Here is a 22,211-nt window from a genome sequence, read left to right as displayed (position 1 = left end):
ATGGGTGTTTTGTTTTTCCCAAATGGGATGACTATGCATTTTTTGGCATTTAGCTTGAGGCCATGAATTTGACACTAGGTGCCCGTCTCAGTAAGGTCCTTTTGGAGGATGTCCGTGTCAGCCAGAGAGTCAATTATGGCTCCCAGTTTGCAGTCATCGGCAAACTTGGTTAGCCACAGTCCTCCTGTGTTTGCCTGTACTTCTGAGAAGTATATGCCGAACAGTAGAGGTCCCAGGACCGAGCCTTGCGGGACACCACTTGTGACTGGTTTAGAGTCGGACCTGGAGACCACTATTATTACTGTGCGAGTTCTGTCTGTAAGCCAGTTGGCAACCCATCTCGTGACGTAAGGGTTTATGTTCAGGCTGGTGAGTTTTTCTGTAATACCTGAATGGGGAATTGTGTCGAAAGCCTTGACGAGGTCAAGGTAGGCTGTGTGAGCCACCTTTTCCCTCGTCTATGGCCTTGGTGACTGTCTGGAAGAAGTCAACCAGGTTTAGTAGGCATGATCTGCCGTTAACAAAGCCGAACTGGGTCGGGTCAAATGTTTGGAGGTTCCCAATGTCTTTGTTAATGAGTTCCATGATGATGCGCTCCACAGCCTTGCAGACCAGACTAGTCAGGTTTATGGGGAGATAGTTACCAGGGTCAGTTGTGGCCCCTCCTTTGTGGAGAGGAATAACCATTGCTGTGCGCCATTCTATGGGCACGTAGCCTGTGGAGAGGCTGAGGTTGAACAGCGTGTTTAGGTGGGGGGTTAGTTCATTCTGTAATTCATGCAAGAAGCAGCCTGGGACACCATCTGGTCCCATTGACACTGTTTTTTGGCTTTTGAAAGGGCTGTTTTCACCTGGGCGTCTGTGATTTTTGGGACACTACACTTTTCTGGTATTGTTGTGGGCCCTTTTGGAGGTGAGAGGGGGGTGAAATTTGCACTGAATCTGCCAGGATGTTGGCAATATCAGTAGGTTCAGTATATTTTGTGTTATTTTGCACTAGTTCAGTGCATATCTGTGAGTTGCCACTTAGATTCTTAACATAGCTAAAGTAGGCTTTGTGGTTATCTTTTGAATCCTTGGCTATTTTTCTTTCGAAGTTAGCCTTGGATGATTTCATGAGGGACATCAGTTTCTTACCGATACTGATCAGGGATGTCTTGCCTTCTTGGCATTTGCTTTTTTTCTGAGCCAGTTTCCTTCTTCTATTGTATAGCCTGTTTATTGCAGAGGTCCACCAAACTGGTTTCCTTCTCTTAGAGGAGTGAGTCTTGTTTTTGCTAGGGATGGCACGATCCATGCATCCTTGTAGATGCTCAGAGTGCATTTGTAAAGGTTTCTGCATCTTGGGCAGCGTTATCCTTTAGCGTGGGGGCTGGGAAACTTACCACCTCTGTCTTAAGTAAGGTGAAGTTTGTTTGAGAAATGTTTTTTACTGTGGTTTCCTTAGTTGGGGGTGGTGGTGGGATGTGGACATCCAGAGTGATTAATTTATGGTCTGATCTAACCAGTGACGGGTTGACCTTCGGTGTGGAACACCTGTCACCCATGTTGTCGATGACCAGGTCCAATATGTTTTCACCTCTGGTAGGGGAGTTTACCAGCTGATCCAGGGCGTTTGAGCTGATGAATTCCAGAAGCGCTGGGCCTGGGAATTTGTACTCTAGTAGTTTGCCAGTGAATGGTAGAGTAATTGAAATTGCCCAATATCAGGGTGTTTGGTAGGACCTTCATGTTTTCCAGTGTCTCCAAAAAGGTGGAGTGGTGGTCCTGGGTCATGGAGGGTGATCTGTAGCAGGCCACAATTTGCATTGCAGATATGCCCGATGTTAGTTGCACATGGATCTCACAGGTATCATGCTGCGCCACTAACCTGGAGGTGTAGGTATCCTTGATGAATATGGATACACCCCCTCCTTTTGTGTTTCGGTCCGTGTTCTGTGGCCGAAACGTGTGATATGAGTTGTAGCCTGGTAGTGCTGGGGTGCTCTCTGAAGCCTTGAACCAGGTTTCAAATTACTGCACAGATGTCGACGTTCTCCATACTAAGGAGTGCTTCGAGCGCATGCACTTTGAGATTTAAACTTCTGGCATTGAGTAGCATAACCCTCAGTTTTTTGTTAATTGTGCTGTTTATGGAGGTGGGTTTGACTTTTGAGCCTTGCCTAAAAAAGGCACTATGGGGGCAGCAAGAGCCTTGGCCAGTATTCGAAAGCCTAGGGGTGACAGGTACAAGCCGTCTCTTAAGAAGCAACGCAGCTTGTCAAGCATGTCGTCCCAGGCTGACTGGCACTGGATCCCCTATGAATGAGACCAGAAGCTTAGCCAATTGTTGAAACTCGTTTTTTCTTTATACTGAGGTATCATTCTTGGTGAGGGCAGGATGCTACTCAGGGTCAGGGTCATACCAGCCTGGGCTACATGATCAGTGAGCTCTTCCATATCTCTTTTCATGTAGTCCAGGAAGGTACATCTCAGGTCATTCACACCAACATGAACAATAACAGTCATATTTGTACTTGTTCTGGAGTGACCCGAGTGCTTGTGTTATGTGGCGGATTCTGGCTCCCGACAGGCAGCTAACAGTAACCTTCTGCTTGTCCAGCCTAGTGAGTGGGACGTCAGTCTTCCTGACTATAGAGTCACCTATTACTAGTGTGGTAGGTATGTTATTTCGCTTTAAGGGCTGTGATTGTGCGGCACACTGATTTTGTGTTTTATGTGTTGTCTGGTTTGTGACGGGAAGTGCCGGTTGTTTGGGTGTCTGCTTTGGAGGTCTCTGATGCTTTTGCAGGTTTTTATTTAGAGCCTCCCGAGTATGATTTTGTGTATTTATGTGTATTTTTTGCCAGTGCTGTTTTAGTAGGTTTGTGTACGGCTGGAGTTGTGGTGCAAGTGTTAACCTTCTCCTCTTGACAGTCTTGAGTCAAGACAGCTTAGCTTCCAGTTTGGCTGTATAACTGCATCTCTCGCATGTGTTAGTGTTTTGTGATAGGAGGAGAGGGTTGTCTGTGTACATGAGGCAGTTGTAACATTGCCTCAGGATACCCAGATTCACCAGCTGGACTGGACAGTACACCTGAAGTTGCCCTTTTTTCCAAATAGTAGGGTGAGTTGCTTAGTCGCTTCGTTGGTGAGGGGTGAATAAAGAGCCTTGCCCTGCTGGGCAATCAGTGTCAGGGTATATTAGTGCTTGCTATTAGGTCTGAGCAAGTGCTGGGCTATAAGATGCTTTTTGAGTGCTTAGGTTGAGAGTTAGACTAGTTTCAAGGGAAAACCGAAGAGGAGACTTAGTGGAGCCGGGAATAATTTAACCGTAGCTAACCAGCACTGCCCGGTGCGCAAAACTCTGCAAACGTGTTTTTTTTTAAGTAGGGAAATGAAAGAGATAGAAATTAGCCCAAAATGGCCAATAAACTACTAACTTATGGGCTGGAACCACTCCTCCAGGGACAGATAGGTTGCTCAAAGCTCCCCTCTCTCACAGGTGAACAGAGAAACTTCCTTCCAGCCAAGTAAGGTATGGGCAACTCAGAAACTAGTATCACAGCCCTGAATTCAGCACTAGCCTGAAAACTAGATTATACTAGCTTAGAAAAGTGGGAAACAAGGATTTTTTTTTTTTAAAAGATAAGGCAAAAACAGTAAAAAAATGCACTTAAAACAGCTTTAAACGACTACAAACGATTAGAAAAGGCTAATGCACTTTAGTGTGTAACCTACAACAGTTAAATTATTTAAAGAAAAAACAACTTTTAAAAGTGCAGGCAGTCAAATAAGTACAATATGTGAAAAAAACAAACTTTTATGCTGGAAAATGTTTAAGCGGAAAACAGTTAAGTACAGCAAGAAAGTACAGAAAACCAATACGTAATCACTCTAAAGTCTCTCTCCGAAGCTAGAAGGCTTGTATCAGTTTAAGGCTTTCTAGTGTTGCCCAGTAGGTTAGTTACAGGAAAGATGGGAAACAAGCACAGATGTGGTCTTTTAACCAAGAAAGTTGAAAAAGATGGACAAACTGTCCAAAATGGTCAATAAACTACAATTTCTGGGCCAAGAACCTCTCCTCTCCTCTCGTGGTAGACAGGCTACCTAGTGCTTACCACTTCCCACTGATAAGCTAGAAGGCTTCCCTCCACCACAGAAAGGCTTGGGGAGCTCAGATGCTTACAAAGAGTCCTGGAATACAGCAAAGCTGTACCTGGACTAGACTAGTGACAGGAAAGGCGTGGAACAAGTACAACCATAGGCTTTTAAGCCAGCAAGTTGAAAGAGATGGAAAACTGCCCAAATAGCCAAATAAACTACAATTTCTGGGCCAAAACTCACTCTTCCCGTGGAGGATAGGTTACCTAGTGCTTACCACTTCCACTGATAAGCTAGAAGGCTTTCCTCCAACACAGAAAGGCTTGGGGGCTCAGAAGCTTACTAACAATCCTGAATACAGCAACTATGTAACTGGACTAGGCTAGTTATAGGAAAGGCAAGAAACAGGCACAAGTGCGGCTTTCAAACCAGAAAGTTGAAAGAGATGGAAAAAAACTGCTCAAACAGCCAATAGCTACAATTTCTGAGCCAGGGACCACTCCTCTTGTGGTAGATAGGCTATCCGATGCTTACCACTCCCAGTGATAAGCTAGAAGGCTTCTCTCCAACACAGAAGGGCTTGGGGGGCTCAGACATTTACCAACAGTCCTGGATACAGCAAATCTGTACCTGGATTACACTAGTTATAGGAAAGGTGGGGACCAAAAGCAAAACAGGCTTTTAACTAGAAAGTAGAAAGAGATGGAAAAACTGCCCAAACGACCAATGAACTACAATTTCAGGGCCAAAACTCACTCTTCCCGTGGTAGATAGGCTAGGCTTGGGGGGCTCAGAAGCTTAACAACAGTCTTGGATACAGCAAGTCTGTATCTGGACTTGACTAGTTACAGGAAAGGCAGGAAACAAGCTTAGAAATTTTTTTTTTTTTGTTACAGAAAAGCAGCTAAAACAGCAGTAAATACAATTCAAATTGTAGTGCAGGCCAGCACACCCAAGCGTGCAGCAACACTACTGCAAATACAGTTCAAATAAATGAATTAAATTAACAAATGACTAAAAAACAAGTGCAGAAGGCAGTAAATTAGAAGGCTACTGACAAGCAGTAATAAGTGCAGAGTAAGAGAGACTGAACAGATAACAGCACGCAGAAGAGTGACTAAGACAGTTACAGCAAGAGCAGATGAATAAGATATATATATATTTTTTTTGGGGAGGGACAGAGCAGGATTAAGAGGCTACAGGGGTAGTCCTTCCCAAATGCTCTCTTTGTACACAGTAGGAGTGCTTGAAATCAGAATATGATCTCACTGCACTCAGTTGAGTGAGCAAATGAGATGGGCCCAGAAGGAGTATCCAAATACAAATCTACAAGAGGGGTGGGCAATTTCAAAGCCACCAACATTAATTCCAAAACAAGAACAGGGAGGGTGGGTGAGGAACTAACTGTAGAGAGACAGCCACAACTTCAGTTGAGTTAATATTCAGTGAAAAACACAAATAAACTAAATACAGAAGAGAGTGTGTTGAGCAGATGGAAAGAGTATTTTGAGGGGTTGATGAATGAAGAGAATGAGAGGGAGAGAAGGTTGGATGATGTGCGGATAGTGAATCATGAAGTGCAGTGGATTAGCAAGGAGGAAGTATGGATAGCTATGAAGAGGATGAAGAATGGAAAGGCTGTTGGTCTAGATGACATACCTGTGGAAGCATGGAGGTGTTTAGGTGAAATGGCAGTGGAGTTTTTAACTAGATTGTTTAATGAAATCTTGGAAAGTGAGAGGATGCCTGAGGAATGGAGAAAAAGTGTTTTGATACCGATTTTTAAGAATAAGGGTGATGTGCAGAGCTGTAGTAACTACAGAGGGATTAAACTGATCAGTCACAGCATGAAGTTATGGGAAAGAGTAGTGGAAGCTAGGTTAAGAAAGGAGGTGATGATTAGTGATCAGCAGTATGGTTTCATGCCAGGAAAGAGCACTACAGATGCGATGTTTGCTCTGAGAGTGTTGATGGAGAAGAACAGAGAAGGTCAGAAGGAGCTGCATTGTGTCTTTGTGGATTTAGAGAAAGCATATGACAGGGTGCCTAGAGAGGAGTTGTGGTATTGTATGAGGAAGTCGGGAGTGTCAGAAATATGCAAGAGTGGTACAGGATATGTACGAGGGTAGTGTGACAGCGGTGAGGTCTGCGGTGGGAGTGACGGATGCGTTTAAGGCGGAGGTGGGATTACATCAAGGATCAGCCCTGAGCCCTTTCTTATTTGCAATGGTGATGGACAGGTTGACAGACGAGATCAGACAGGAGTCCCCATGGACTATGATGTTTGCAGATGACATTGTTATCTGTAGTGAGAGTAGGGAACAGGTGGAGACGACCCTGGAGAGGTGGAGATATGCTCTAGAGAGAAGAGGACTGAAGGTCAGCAGGACTAAGACAAAATATATGTGTGTGAATGAGAGGCAGGATAGAGGAATGGTGAGGATGCAAGGAGTAGAGGTGGTGAAGTTGGATGAGTTTAAGTACTTGGGATCAACAGTTCAGAGTAATGGTGAGTGTGGAAGAGAGGTGAAGAAGAGAGTACAGGCAGGATGGAGTGGGTGGAGAAGAGTGTCAGGAGTGATTTGTGACAGACGAGTACCAGTAGGAGTGAAAGGGAAGGTCTACAAGAGGGTAGTGAGACCAGCTATGTTATATGGGTTGGAGACAGTGGCACTGACAAAAAGGCAGGAGTCACAGCTTGATGTGGCAGAGTTGAAGATGTTAAGATTTGCACTGGGTGCGACGAGGACGGACAGGATTAGGAATAAGTATATTAGAGGGTCAGCCCAGGTTGGAAGGTTTGGAGACAAAGCCAGAGAGGCAAGATTATGTTGGTTTGGACATGTGCTGAGGATGGATGCAGAGTATATTGGGAAAAAGATGCTAAGGATGAAGCTGTCATTTAACTTCATTAACCCTTCAACAGTGTTTAGTTGATTGTATATGAAAATGTTTATTTTACATTTACATTTTGTGCATTTAACACATTTTGATATGTAACACAATACTGTGGAGATGGATTGAAAGTATAGTTTTTTACTTCGAAGGGTTAATGAAGTTAGATTTAGGATATGCTTGTTAGATTGAGCTTTGTCTGATAGGGTAACTGAAGGGGTGGGATGTATTTGTTGTAGTGTACGAGTGTATATAACATCAATGGAGTGGTTAAATGTGTTCATATTCTGAAGAAGTCTGTATAATAAAGACGAAACCTAGGTCAAATTTGTGTATCTGGTCTGTATATTTGACTCTACCTTCTCTGGTCAACAGGGTCCTTCCTGGTGTTTTCTGTCAACTTGTTAGTAGCTTGGATTGGTGTCTTCCTTGCGAGTATGAAAATGGTCAGTGCTGATCAGTATGTTGTACTCCAGTTAAACACAATACATAAATATATTAAACAACATAATTAATGTAACATGCTATTTTGCACTCACTGTAAAATGCTATATATCACTTCCCCATCATGATAAATGTAATGTAGAATACTAGAATTCAACTCAGAGACCTTTATCCCAACTGATGAGTACTACTACTGCCTAAAGCAGTATCAAATTTATCCTCTGTTACAGAACAGCATTACCCTCTACACAATCCCTACAAAACTTATTACAGAACTGCACCATGTTGCTAACAATACATTTCCCTTTTTTCAGCAGTACCAACAATATAATGTCCAATGACAGCTTCTATGATCATTTTAGAATGCTGTGCCTTGCATTCCATCATGGCAGCATGCAAAGCAAAATGTCACAGATCCACACAGACAGTATGTTTTCCCATTAACTGCACATTAATATCCATTACTCGTGTTACTTTCAGTGCATACTGTGAAAAATGGCAGTAAAGAGAATTGCTACGTTACTCAGTTTCTATACCACTTCTACAACACTGCTATTTTACTAACATTGTACATCCCGTTTTTATAGTACAATTTCAAATAATCCTTTCTGCACTTATTTTAAATGATGTACTTTGCTTTCCCATCAAGAAACTATGAAAAGAAAAGTTTCACAGCGCTACTCAAAAATCTATTTATCCATCTCATCAGCACCATCTCTTAGGCAAAGCAGTGCTTCTTCCATTTACTATTATGTGATACCCTTTTGTACAGTAGAGACATACTGCTCACACACTGTTTTATTAAAAAAAACAATTTCTAAGCTTGTTTCCTGCCTTTCCTGTAAGTCATCTAGTCCAGATACAGATTTGCTGTATCCAGGACTGTTTGTAAGCTCCTGAGTCCCCAAGCCTTTCTGCAATTAAGGGAAGCCTTCTAGCTTAATTTTGTTTCTTAGAACTAGCCAGTTTTCTAGTTTCAGCATTCAGATCTGTTTCTTTGAGCTCAGCACTTGTTCAGAACTCATTGTAAGCACTAAATAAGCTACAAATTACTACAGCACTCAACTTTCCTCACTTGTCTAGAGGAAAACAGTTTTTAGTACTTAATAAATAAGCACCTATCCAGGCATGTCTAAGGGTCAGCTCCTGGTGTTTTCTCCTGTCTACCTGATGAATCTGGGCATCTTGGGGCAATGCTGCAATTGCCTCATGTACACAGACAACTCTCTCCTCCTACCACCCAACACTACAACCTGTGAGAGATGCACTTGTATAACCAAACTAGAAACAAAGCTCTCTTCACCCAAGACTGGACTAGAGAGTCAAGAGGAGAAGGTAAACACTTGCACCACACCACACTCATCACATAGTCCCTCAAAACCTACACCACCAAAACACACACATAGAAACACAAAATACACACATACATTCGCGGAGGCTCTCAAAAAAAATCTACCTAAGCAACAGGGACCTCCAAAGCAGAAGCACAAGCAACCTCCACCCCCCCCAACACAACCCAAATGACATATAGCCCACAAACTCAGTGTGCTACTCAACCACGGCCCATAAGACATAACAACATATCCAACACTCTAGTCATAGGTGACTCTGTAGTCAGGCACACTGATGTTCCACACACCAGCCTAAACAAGGAGAAAGTTACTGTTAGCTGTCTGTCAGGTGCCAGGATCCGCCACATAACGCATGCACTCAGGTCACTCCACAACAAGTACAAATATGACTCTGTCATTATCCATGTTGGTGTGAATGACCCGAGACGTACCTCTCTGGACTACATGAAAAAGAGATATGGAGCAGCTGTCCGATCTTGTAGCCCAGACAGGTATGACCCTAGCCCTGAGTAGCATCCTGCCATCAACCAGAATGATACCATAGTACAAGGACAAAATGATTGACTTCAACAATTGGCTAAGGTTCTGGTGTCATTCTAAGGGGATCCAGTATCTGTCTGCCTGGGATGACATGATCGACAAACCACGATGCTTTGCCAGAGATGGCCTGCACCTGTCGACTTGGAATTCCGGATACTGGCTAAGGCTCTTGCCACCCCATAGTGCCTTTTTTAGGCAAGATTCAAATGACCAATTCACCATTGTAACAGGTACAAGCAAGCAAAATCTGAGGGTAATGCTATTTAATGCTAGAAGTCTAAACCTCAAAATGCACTCACTCGAGGCACTCCTTAAAATGGAGAACATCGACATCTGTGCAGTGACAGAGACCTGGTTCAAGGCTCCAGAGAGCACCCCTACATTACCAGGCTATAATTCATACCACACACCTTTCAGCAACCTAATCTGGACCGAAGCACTAAAGGCAGATGCGTGTCAATATTCATTAAGGATATCCACACCTCCAGGCTAGTTGCTCAGCATAATGCATCAGAAATTATCCAAGTGCAACTAACTCTGGGCAAGACTGCAATCCAAATTGTACATTGCTACAGATCCCCCACCATGGCCCAGGATTCCCACTCCTCATTTCTTGATACACTGGAAAATATTAGGGCACAACCTAACACCCTAATAATGAGCGATTTCAACTACCCCAACATTAACTGGGAAAACTACTCATGTACCAACTCGTGTGCTCAACGTTTTCTGGAATTCATAAATTCCAGCACCTTGGATCAACTTATCCACACCCCCACCAGGGTCAGCAATATCCTAGACTTGGTCATTACCAACATGGGCAACCGGTATGCCACACGAGAGGTCAATTCCTCATTGGTCAGATCCGACCACAAGCTAATCACCCTAGGCATCCACATCCCACCCCCATTAGGGAAACCACCATAAAAATTTCTCCAAAGACAACTTCACGCTTCTTAAGACAGAAGTGTCAAACTTCATGACACCCATGCTGACGGACAATAGTGGTACAACTGCTGAATCCTATACAACTGTACTTTATAAGCACTTACACGAGTGCATGGATTGTGCAATCCTTAACAGAACCAAGACGCTATCCTCCAAAAAAAGGAAGCCAAACTGGTGGTCCCCTGCCATAAACAAACTCTACAACAGAAGAAAGAAACTGTTGCTAAAGAGTAAAATCCCATGATTGGAGGAACTCCATGGTCAGCCTCAGTAAGAAGTGGAGATCCCTCATAAAATCCTCCAAAGCTAGTTACGAAAACAAAATCGTGACTGATTCTAAAGACACTCACAAAGCATTCTATAGCCATGTCAAGAATCTCAATGGCAACACTCAGATCTGCTCTGAGTTACACCACAATGGCACTAAATATACAGAACCAACCGATATTGCCAACATCCTGACAAAGGGCCTATCTCTATACCGGAAGAATGCAAAGTTCATGTAATCACGACTGCGCAGGTAAAAAAAAAAAAAACTCTCCAAAGCCAAGAACACAGCATCCATGGGACCTGACAACATCCCAGGCTGCGTTCTACATGAACTACAGAACGAACTGGCACCCCACCTAAGTACCATGTTCAATCATAGCCTCACCTCAGGCTTTGTGCCCACTGAATGGCGCACAACAATGGTTATCCCACTCCACAAAGGGGGTCAGAGCCACTATGGACCCCAGAAACTACCGCCCCATTAGCCTGACGAGCCTGGTCTGCAAGCCCAGTTTGGGTTTAGACTTCTTTGAAGCGGTCACCAAAGCTGTAGATGAGGGTAAGGTGGTTCACACAGCCTATCTAGATCTTGACAAGGCTTTCACAACACCATCCCCCACTCTGGAATTATAGATAAACTCACTAAACTATGCATAAATCCCTATGTCACAAGATGGGTTGCCAACTGGCTCATTAACAGAACCCACACTGTGAAAGTAGCAGACTCTAAATCCAACTTCAAACCAGTGACAAGTGGAGTACCACAGGGTTCAGTCCTAGGTCCTCTCTTGTTTGGCATCTACTTCTCTGAAGTACAGGCTAACACAGGTCTTTGGCTAAGAAAGTTCGCAGTTGACTGCAAACTAGGAGCCATAATCAAAACTCTTAACGATGTGAACATCTTACAAAAGGGCCTCACTGAGACAGATGCCTGGTGTCAAAGCTATGGCCTCAAGCTCAATGCCAAAAAGTGCATTGCCATCCCTTTTGGTAAAAACTCTGTACCCATGAACTACCACATAGGAGGCAGTCTACTTAACACCGAAAGTGTGTTAAGAGACCTTGGGACACAGGTGGACAGTAGTCTCTAATTTGATAATCACATCGCCACAGTAGTCAGGAAATCCTTCTACATGCCACACCTCATCAAAAAAGGTTTCTCATCCAGGAAAAAAAGAGGTCATTGTTCCCCTCTACTCATCACCCATTAGACCCATTACAAAGTACAACACCCCTTTTGGTATGTACTTCACAAGACATCTACAACAACTGGAAAGGCCACAGAAATACCTCACAAAGAGGATTACCGGCCTCAAACAGATGCCCTAGGCAGACCCTCTCAAAAAAAACTCCAGCTTTACTCTGTCGTATATCGCCTATGCAGAGGCGATCTCTGCCTAACATACAAAGCTATGTCAAACCCAGAGCTGTTGGCCATGTTTTACTTAAAGAAATCCCAGTCCCTCCGAGCTACACGCTCTAGGGACCTAAACCTTGTCACCACAATAAACAGAACATGCTGGAGGGATAGATTCCTATCCCAGAGACTTCCCATACTCTGGAACAAACTACCTATCTATATCAAACAAAACTCCTCATTAGCAGTTTTCAAGAAAAATCTTGATGACTGGATGGGAGATGGGAAATTCACCCCGGGGATCACTTCTGTGGCTCTGCTCGACAGGGGCACAGGAAAATCATTTTCTTGGGTGGCAAAAGCCAGGGTACGGTTTGGCTAGGCTTATATAGGCCCTAGGGCCAACAGCCTAGTACCTACCTATGAACCTATTACCACAGAACAGAAATATGCTGCTCATTTGTCCCGTACTCTTTTTTATTTGATTGTACAATGTAAAATTCTAGTTATTGTACTTATTTTAAAATATTTTTTTTTTGCTCTTCCATCACGATAATATGCACAGTAAAATATCAATGCTCCACTTAGAAAATGAAATTTCTCCAAATACTGAGACAGACTGCTCAAAGTATTGCCATTTTCAATACTGCATAAAAGAAAATTATTGATCAGTATTATGTTGTTCATAACCCCTCTTTCTTTTTAACTCAACATACATTGCCAACACCAGTCCCATGACTATTATTTGTTACTCACTACAACAATGTCAAATACTGCGTTCCACAGTGAACTGAATATGTTGTATACTGCTATTCCTTCTCCGCTACGAAAAAAAGCAAAGCGAGGGATCACTCGTTCTATAACTGCTGCTATGTGAAATATTGCTTTCTGGGATTATTTTAAAATACTGTATGTTGCCTCTCCATTACCATAAACTACAAAAAGCCATAATTTCACCAAGCAAAATATATTTCGGTACGTTTCCTGTTCCCTGTGTATACAGTAATAAGTACTGTACAAGCCAGTGCTGTCACACACAACATAGCTGTACATTACATAACAGCATCATTAATACACCCTATACTGCGGTGGTGGTGCTGCGGTAGCGTTGTCGCCTCACAGTAAGACATTGTCCTGTTCGATTCTCAGCTAGAGCGTTTTCTGTGTGGAGACATGCGTGAATGGACGTAGTGGAGACATGCGTGAATGGACGTACCTGCGTTGAAGGTTGTGCGTCACAGCTGGCAACTCGGCACGTAAAAATCTACTGCCAATCATTAGCGGAACTCCGCGACCCCTAACAGGGAAAAGCCGAAAGACACAACAACCCTCGACATGTTCTCTGTCTCACACACACACAAAATCGGGTTTCTTAGAAAACTGCTTAAATGTTTCTTATCTACTTCTTCCTCTGTAACTTTCCACTGGAAGTGGCATTCAACATACCCCCTCGAAACATCCTCAACCAGTACTTCCTTCTTCTAAATTACTAATCCAGCACAAATCAACATTTGGAAATGACAAACGTCTGTCTTAATTTGCTCCGTTACCAAATACACCTAAAACTTCTCTCAACTACAGCGTTAGGATTTTTATCCTCAGATTTAGCCTTGCCCCACTAACCAGATTTTTTAGCATAAAGGTTGAGTAAATGACTGAAGTTAACCTAGCTAAATAATCATTTCCTTACAGTTAACTACATGACCATGTTATATTCGGAAAAAGGCAAGAAACTACTACTTTCTGACACTCGGCTTTGGCTACGACTGAAAGCTAAAGTTAGTTATACAGATGACCGATTAGTATGTTGTATTTTTCGTACTCTCCAACTTTATCTTCTATGTTCAACTGTTGCCAGTGATGTGAGACTCACTGCACGACATACAAAGTCTACAAAAATTGCCTACAACTGCATTTTCTGCACTAACACCACAAACTGATGTAAATGCCTACAGCTGTCCATGCTGGAACACAAAATAAACCAGTCACTCATCCACCCGGTCTAATTTCAAAGTGACGCAGGGAAAGCCTTAAGCTAAGCATCACATTTGCTAAGCAATGGAGCCCCGTACCATGAAGCGATAGCATATCCTGTCAGTGGCACAAAGTTAACAGAGAAAAACTCAGTCATCCTCATGATGCATAACCTGAAATACGTACACGGAAGAAAGACAAAACTTACAATAAACTTTACTTCCGTAGTAAGTAGCTGCACAATAAGAAATATATCTTGCGTCCTCCGTCACGCGTCATGAGTACTTTTACCGATCTGACGTCATATAAAAGGCAATGACGTTCGAGGTTAGGCTAGGGTTAAGGGAAATGAGATACAGAGTTTTTTTTTTTTAACAGGGACAATCCCAGCGTTTACTATTCGAGTCCGCACGCAGGACGACCAAAGTAACGCCCATCCTGATAACGTCACATAATTCCTGCCCACAGTGTCCTTTTATTTAAATTATTTTGTACATCCTCTTCCCAGGCTTCCACATTCTCTCTTTAGTTGCTACTATGAACGAAACTCTCAAGTTTTGTTTCTGTTATCGGTAAGCCAAGGCTTATTTCATGTTCCCATAGCAACGATCAGTGTAAAGAATGATGATTATTTTGCAGTAGAGCCGTGGAGTTTGTACTGAATGAAAGGTAATAGCGAACATTATTTTGCAAAAAGTTCGTAAAAATCAGTCATTCTGATATACGTCGTGGGATTTCTACATTTACTTGGCAATTAATTTTACTTTAGGAATAAGGTCGTCTTAACTGCGGCGTTTCTCGAGAGATGCAGTTATTCATAGGTAGGTAGTAGGCTATCTACCCGAAGGCATTTGCAAGCCTAGCCTTTTACTGCAGGAATAAGGTCGTCTTAACTGCGGTGATTCTCTAGAGCTGCAGTTATTCATAGGTAGGTACTAGGTAGGGTAGCCACCTTTTCAAATTCCCAAATTGGGACATTTTTGGTATAAACGTCAAATTTTGCAGGCTGGAACATACCCACGGCCAGTACAAAGGACAGAACTTCACTTTTTTGCCTAAATAAAAGCTTATTCTTATAGCATTGTAGTTGCTCTGTTTCTTATAATATGTTACAGATACATAACTGTTTTATGCAACTATTACATAAAATATACGAAATAATTTCGTCCTAAAATCTCAGGACATTTGCCATTTTTACAATTTTTTTGCAGGACACAACTGCCCAAAGAGGGACTGTCCCTCGCAAAGTGGGACAGGTGGTAACCCTAGTACTAGGCTATCTGCTGAAGGCATTTACAAGCCTAGCTGGAATGTATTGGCTTTCACTGCCCTCTGTCCAGCAGAGCCATTGAAGTGATCCTAGGGTAAACTTTCTGTTTCCCATCCACTCGTCAAGGTCTCTCTTGAAGAGTGTTAGCTAGGACCCTGCCTAATCTAGGTTGGAATCTTGTTCCAGAGCATGGGAATTCTCTGGGACAGGAATCTATTCCTCCAGCACGTCCTGTTTATTGTTGTGGTGAGGTTTAGATTCCTAGAGCATGTGCCTCGAGGGGATATGTTTTTCTTTAGGTGGAGCATGTCCATCAATTCTGGGTTGGACATGGCCTTGTATGTCAGGCAGAGATCACCTCTGAGTAAGCGGTATACAGCTGAATACAGCTGGAGTTTCTTCAGTTGAGCTGCATAGGGCATCTGTTTTAGGCCAGTGATCCTCTTGGTGAGGTACATCTGTGGTCTTTCCAGCTGGTGCAGGTGTCTTGTAAGGTACATTCCAAATGGGGTGTTGTACTGTCTGATGAGTGATGCGTAGAGGGGCACAATGACCTCTTTTGATCTGGATGCAAACCCTTTTGTGATTAGGTGGGCTACATAGAAGGATTTTCTAACCACTTTGGAAATGTGATTATCAAAGGAGAGATTACTAACGTTGCCGTAGTTGAACTACTACACCTTCTAACTGGTGCAAATTTGCATTTTAGCTGTAAATGCATACTGTAAGAGACAGGAGCGGCCTTAGGTCAACTGGTGCCCTAGGCAAAAGGGCTCTACGGCACCCCCACAACACCACCCAGTGCCCCAATCCTGGTCTGTCTACACCAAATAAATACTGGAAAAGTGCCCCTACTAGAGTGGCGCCCTAGACGGCCGCCTAGTTGGCCTATGCCTAAGGCCAGCTATGAGAGAGACTACAAAAGAGATTGCGGAAAAAAAAAGAATAGAACTGATACAACTGTGCGTGTTCCTGAATGGGTGCATAAGCGTGCAAATTAGATCAATCAAGCTGATATTTTACACTCGTTAAGCAGCACCTTTGTTGTTTAGTGAGTATAAAGTAAAAGAACATTTTTTTATCTTTCTGAATGTGAGAGTGCAGGTGTGCTTGGGTGAGAGAGCAAAAGTATGTGTGCATGTAGAGTGAGAGGGATCGAGCAGAGGCAGTATGCTTTGTTCAGACAGCTACGTTGGTCTTCTGTTTGCCACTTGTTAGTAACCATCGCTCTGTCAGTGTTTTATGTCTGTTTTGCAGAAGTAACTATGAAGCTATTCAGTGTAACTGCTTTCAGGTTTAATTTATGTCTAACTTTGGACGTCGCAGTGTTGCTTGCTTTGTCGCCTCATGGCAATAGGTTCTCCAGTTCGATTCTTGGCTTGGGTGCCTTATGTGCAGAGTTTGTTTACTGGGAAAATGTTACAGGCCAATATGAGCCCATTTTCAGTGGTGTCCCAGAGAGAAAAGCTCCATAGACGGAAATAAACACAGCAATTGCAACAGAATGAAATAAGTAGATAAAAAAATACAGCAAATAATATATGGGAATTAAAAATACAGTGAAATAAAGATTAAAAGTACAAATATGACTATTCAAAAATAATTACCGTGTAATTTTCAAAAATTAAAACAATAAGTTAAGTGTTATATTATCTTCAACTGTGAATGGAATTCTGAAAAGGGGAGTGGTATGAGTGAGCTGAAAGAGCGTTACAGGTAGAAGAATGCAGAGGGTGTTAATGAGAAACATAGGAGTAACAAGTGTGTGAGCTAAAGAGAAGGGAAAAAAACGATTTCTATACAATGTAGTGTAATCAGAGGAGAGCTACTGAAAATTGTTTTGGAATTACCTTTGGAAAATAGAGGTTAAATTGTTTTGTTTGATAGAGTCCATACTTTAGTAGAAAAGGTGGCCAAAGTAGCAGATGGGTATAATGAAGGATGTTTGTGGAGGAGGAGGAGAAATATTGGTTTGCAAACTAAGAGCTCTGAGAGAGTGGAAAGGTAAAAGAAGGTTGTTCACTTTTCAAAGTAGTTGCATGTTTATATTCTAAAAAAACAGCTTTCCTTTACATTAGACCTCCAAAGAAAAATGCATTTCCATTTTCCTTGTTGAATGTTATTATGTAAGAGTTTGCATGTTTATCATGCACTCAGAGTAGTTTACTGTTATAAATGCAGTAATATGGCCAGATGGTTTAACCAGTTTTCTTTTTATATACACTAAAGTCATTAAACAATTCGTAAGTGAGTAACAAGTAAATAATCTGGTATCTTTGCTTCCTTTTAGTGAATGGCCATAAAAAAGTACTAAAAGTCATCAATATGAATGTCTGGAAATGTGATCTATATTAAGTTTAATCATAGGTTCATAGGTAGGTACTAGACTATCTGCCCGAAGGCATTTATAAGCCTAGCCAGAAAGTGTTGGTTTTCGCCGCCCCCCCCCCCCCCTTAGATTAGTTCCCTGTGCCTCTGTCCAGCAGAGTCACTGAAGTGATCCCCGGGGTAAACCTTCTGTTTCCCATCCACTCATCAAGGTTTTTTTTTTTTTTTAAGAGTGTTAGCGAGGAGCTCTGCCTAATGTAGATTGGAATCTTGTTCCAAAGCATGGGAAGTCTCTGGGACAGGAATCTATCACTCCAGCACGTCCTATTTATTGTTGTGGTGAGGTTTAGATCCCTAGACCGTGTGGCTCGAGGAGATAAGGTTTTCTTTAGGTGGAGCATGTCCATCAATTCTGGGTTGGACACGGCCTTGTATGTCAGGCAGAGATCACCTCTGAGTAGGCGGTATGCAACAGAGTACAGCTGGAGTTTCTTCAGTCGAGCTGCATAGGGCATCTATTTGAGGCCAGTGATCCTCTTGGTGAGGTACTTCTGTGGTCTTTCCAGCTGCTGCAGGTGTCTTGTAAGGTACATCTCAAATGGGGCGTTGTACTCTTATGATAGGTCTGATGAGTAGAGGGGCACAATGACCTCTTTTGATCTGGATGCGAACCCTTTTCTGATTAGGTGGGCCACGTAGAAGAATTTTCTAACCACTTTGGCAATGTGAGTAGGCAGATGGACTAAGGGGAACAATTAAAGTGAGGCCTTTGTGAGATCAAAATGATATAAGATGTAAATTCCAGGTTTTGGTGTAATGACATTCACATATGACCAGTAAGTAATTGAAGAAGGACTTTTATGTTATTCCCATTTCCTAAATTACTGTACTGCATTGCAAAAAATCCAAGGATAATAATATCAGGTCTCCATGATGATGTATGCAAATACATAAAGAATGCAAAGTTCATCTTAAAAAGGCAGTTTAATAATTTCAGAAATGTACATTCTTTGAGCTAATGTACAGATCACAGTTTGTAGCAGTACTTTGTGGTTACTATAACTGTATAATTTGTAGTGCCACAGTTCTGTATTTCAGCTAATGTGGAATTGGCTTGGAAATTTTTGCCATGGCAACAAAGTATGTTCCTTTATCAAAGTACGCCTCTTTACTCCACCATTTGAAAATGGTTTACTTTTTCCAATAATGGAATTATTTGTAGATAACGGAATATACAGTTGTCATTTAGCATAAATATGACTTCAGGCAATAATGCCTACTGCCGGTACAAATACTACCATTTTCTACATGAGCTGAATGCTGTTGATTGATAATGATCTGTCAATTTAGTAAGAGCAAACATGAGTCCATCTGAAATATTAGCAGTGTTTAAGTGACTAAAATAATGCGTCCTGCTCCAAGCAAATAGCATATTTTTGGGCATTATTTCTTTTCTTTGAGAACATGGTAACAAAAGAGGCATTGCCTCATTTGTATAGTGGACCCTAGACACAGAGTGAGAATTAAACTCATATAGGGTTTATGACACCCTTAATATCTATTCAGGCTTGTTTACTGAGGTGTCAACTATGAAGTGGTTCCAACTTACCTAAATGTAAAGCTGTACAGATCTAAAAGCTTCCACCTTCTGCACAAACACGTTCAGGTATAAAGTGCAGCATAAGCAAATAGCTGTACTGGGGGAAATTGGTGTAAATGTGTGTTTTCTGTGATGAGGTACATCGTTTATGTATATTGAAGTTTGATGTAATATAATAAATGCCAACATAATTCTTACATAAATTTTCAGAACAAATTTAAACCCGGCATAGAACTGCGGGGGAGGGGGGGTGCATCCTCGCCAGATGAGTTTGTGAATTGCTACTTTTCAGTTGCTGTTAAAGAACCAGTATGGTTGAAGAAAAAAATATATATATATGTGTGTGTGTGTGTGTGTGTATATATATATATATATATATATATATATATATATATATATATATATTTTTTTTTTTTTGATCTCCTGTGCAGTACCAAAATGACCTGATGGAAAGGTTATACTGATGTTTTGTTTGATCTTGGAGTGGAAGAGGGCAAGAGTCAAGTGGGATAATATGTTCCTTCCAACAGAACAAGGTGGTTTAGGATTACCTCATTTGAATATATATTTTAGAGCTACACGGTTAAATTTCATACACAGATTACAAGCAAAATATTATAATTCAAAGCAGAAAGGGATGATGATGAAACGGGGAATTCAAGAAATAAGGGGAGACTAGAATTTTGTACGTGGATCCTTAAAGAGAATAATAGCCATACAGAATATTATATTCATAAAGTAGAAGAAAGTATTCCAAGAACTAAGCCAACACAAGAATAGAAAAAGATTTTACAGTTAGGGATGATATCAGTTAGTGGTACAGAGAACAAACAAGAGGGGGGCTGAAATTTTTTGGAGAAAACTGGTCAAGGAACCAAGGTATTGGGAGCAAATAACTAGAGAAGGAAAGGTGATAGAAACGGAAGAGGCAAATAAGACATTTGGACTACACACTGCCTTCCTTTTCAGGGATTGATGTCAGAGTATCAGCAAAGAGAAAAGGACAAGGAAATCCTACTTGAAAGACACGTTCCAGTACAGTTTTTAGTTGAATCTAGTATGGAAGCTGCTTTTGAAAAGGAATAATTAGTGGGGTATATAAAATATTGCACAATAACTGTAGGAATCAGTCAGAAGAAAGTAGAAAAGATTGGGAAGAGAGATTAGATAAGCAATTCACAAGGAAACAATGGGAGGACATATGTATGGCTTCCATGTATGCAACAGAGTCTCGAAAATTTAGGATTTTACTTGAAAGTATTTACATAGGTGTTTTTATACCCCAAACCAACTCCAAATAATTTTTTTTTCAGATAAATGGCTAACGTTAGAGGAATGATGTTGGGAAGAAAGAGGTAACTGGGAACAATGTTTTGGTAGAGTAATGAGATGGCAGATATTAAAAATTCTCAGTAAAGTACTCCTGTCAGAGATATTGAGTGAGCAAATGGGTATAACTAAGGAAATTATATTTTTTAGCTAGGATACAGGACCTGAATTGCCTAGGTTGACTTCTGGTGATTGACAAAAAAGCAGTTACTAGGAAATGGAAATCAATGTCTGAACTAACTGTATTTGAAGTACTGAATATTGTAACAGTGGTAAAAGAAAAGAAAGTGGGATCTTCAGAAATGGGTAGGAACAATTTACTTAGAAATAAAGGGAAATTGTGGGAATAATACATGTGGAAAATTGTTTTGCAGGAGGAGTGAGATTTAAGGGAGGGCAGCAACTGATCAGTTTATGGAATGGATTGATGACAGTTATACAAAAAATATTGTGATGTATAATGTTTCTAACTAGGAACATGTTAATATGATTTGTTTTTTTTTTACATACTGTACATGTATGCTTGCCTGTGTTTTAACTGATAATTCAGTAAAGGTGTTAAAAAAATAAAGACTACAGGGGTGATGCAGGTGCTTTTACAAGATAATGTGCTTCAGGGTATAAAATGCTGCCAAGAGATGAAGATGGAGCAAAGCTGAGTAACAGTTTTGATTCCATGGGACAGAGTCCACTTATAACTCTAATGAGAAGTTCCTCTTTACAGTGTCTTTTAATGAAACCAGACTGAAAAGGTTCCAAAATGTTATAAAAAATCAAGTGTGTTTCAAGATGTATAAAGACAACCTTCAATAGCAGGTTAGAGATATGATCGTAATTTCCATACTAACTAGGTTCGCAGCAGCTGTAGTGCACCCTAATTTGAACACCATGTGCATGTAAATGCAGTTAAGTGTAAAGGCTGATATAAATATGTGCAAAAAATTCACAAAGGAAAATGTAGGCAATAAAAAATTATGTCTTTACTTGCACTGTGATATAATTGAAAACACTTGGCTGTGTAATAGTGCAGGTTCACCAGGTTATCTGTTTGTTATTCCTCCATTTCCCCCCAACCTCAGCCTGAGAAAGACTCTTAATACTGGTAAAGTGGATATTTTTTTAGCTCATGTAAATCCCGGAGTTTGATAGGAGTAAAGTCATTTTACTTTAGGGCATTTGTTAAGGTCAGTGCATCACTAACGCTATGTAATGTGACGTACAAGGACAATGCAAAGTGCACCATTTCAGAAGTTGTACAATGTAGCTGTTAACTTTTTTGTTAATCTTACCAGGGTGATCTCTATATGTTGCACAAATAAATGTCTGGTATAACTAGTAAAAGACAATATTACTATGCTGTTCTCCCCTTTGTTATTACATTTCATTCAATTATTTTTTTCCTAAATTGTTTGCATTGTTAAAGGCAGCACAAGAAATCTGAACAAATCCTAATATAATGGTGGGAGAAAGGCTTACAACTTGGGATAGATTTTAAATGTTCTTATAAACTTAGAAAGTTACTAGGATAATGAGGTTTGAGTTAGCATGCGTTGTCTGAAGGATATGAGCCTGAAACTCAAAAATATTGTCCTTGTTTTGTGACTATAGTCCTCCATGATTTGCCAGAAAACCACAAATTTCATGAGGAACAGTCAACAATCTGGACAGTTGAGAGTATGGATCACAGAGGTAGCTGCCCAGACTTCATTATCACTAGTTACAGTCCCAGTAGCAGCCTGCGCTTTCCCCTTGAAGCTAAGACATATCAACTGCCCAGCCTGTCCTAAAGCATAATTCTCAGTTGAATCAGGGACAATTCTC

The 22,211-nt window shown here is 41.3% G+C and overlaps 1 protein-coding gene across 2 annotated transcripts in view; it reads right to left on the bottom strand.

Annotated features, from left to right (window-relative positions):
* Positions 1–14,312, bottom strand: part of AP5S1 (adaptor related protein complex 5 subunit sigma 1) — a 222,585-nt gene extending 208,273 nt beyond the window's left edge. The window contains exon 1 of one of the 2 annotated variants that reach the window (XM_044064080.1): positions 14,072–14,312. Coding sequence is in view for 1 of the 2 variants with exons in the window: in XM_044064079.1 (XP_043920014.1) it covers positions 13,962–13,964 (3 nt within the window). In the remaining variant the exon portion in view is untranslated. The other variant, XM_044064079.1, reaches the window with a different exon arrangement.
* Between the last annotated feature and the right edge of the window lie 7,899 nt (positions 14,313–22,211).

The sequence above is a fragment of the Protopterus annectens genome, chromosome 2.part2, assembly GCF_019279795.1.
Source record: "Protopterus annectens isolate FY-2018-M chromosome 2.part2, PAN1.0, whole genome shotgun sequence".
NCBI lineage: Eukaryota > Metazoa > Chordata > Ceratodontiformes > Protopteridae > Protopterus > Protopterus annectens.
This window is presented reverse-complemented; position numbering and strand designations above follow the sequence as displayed.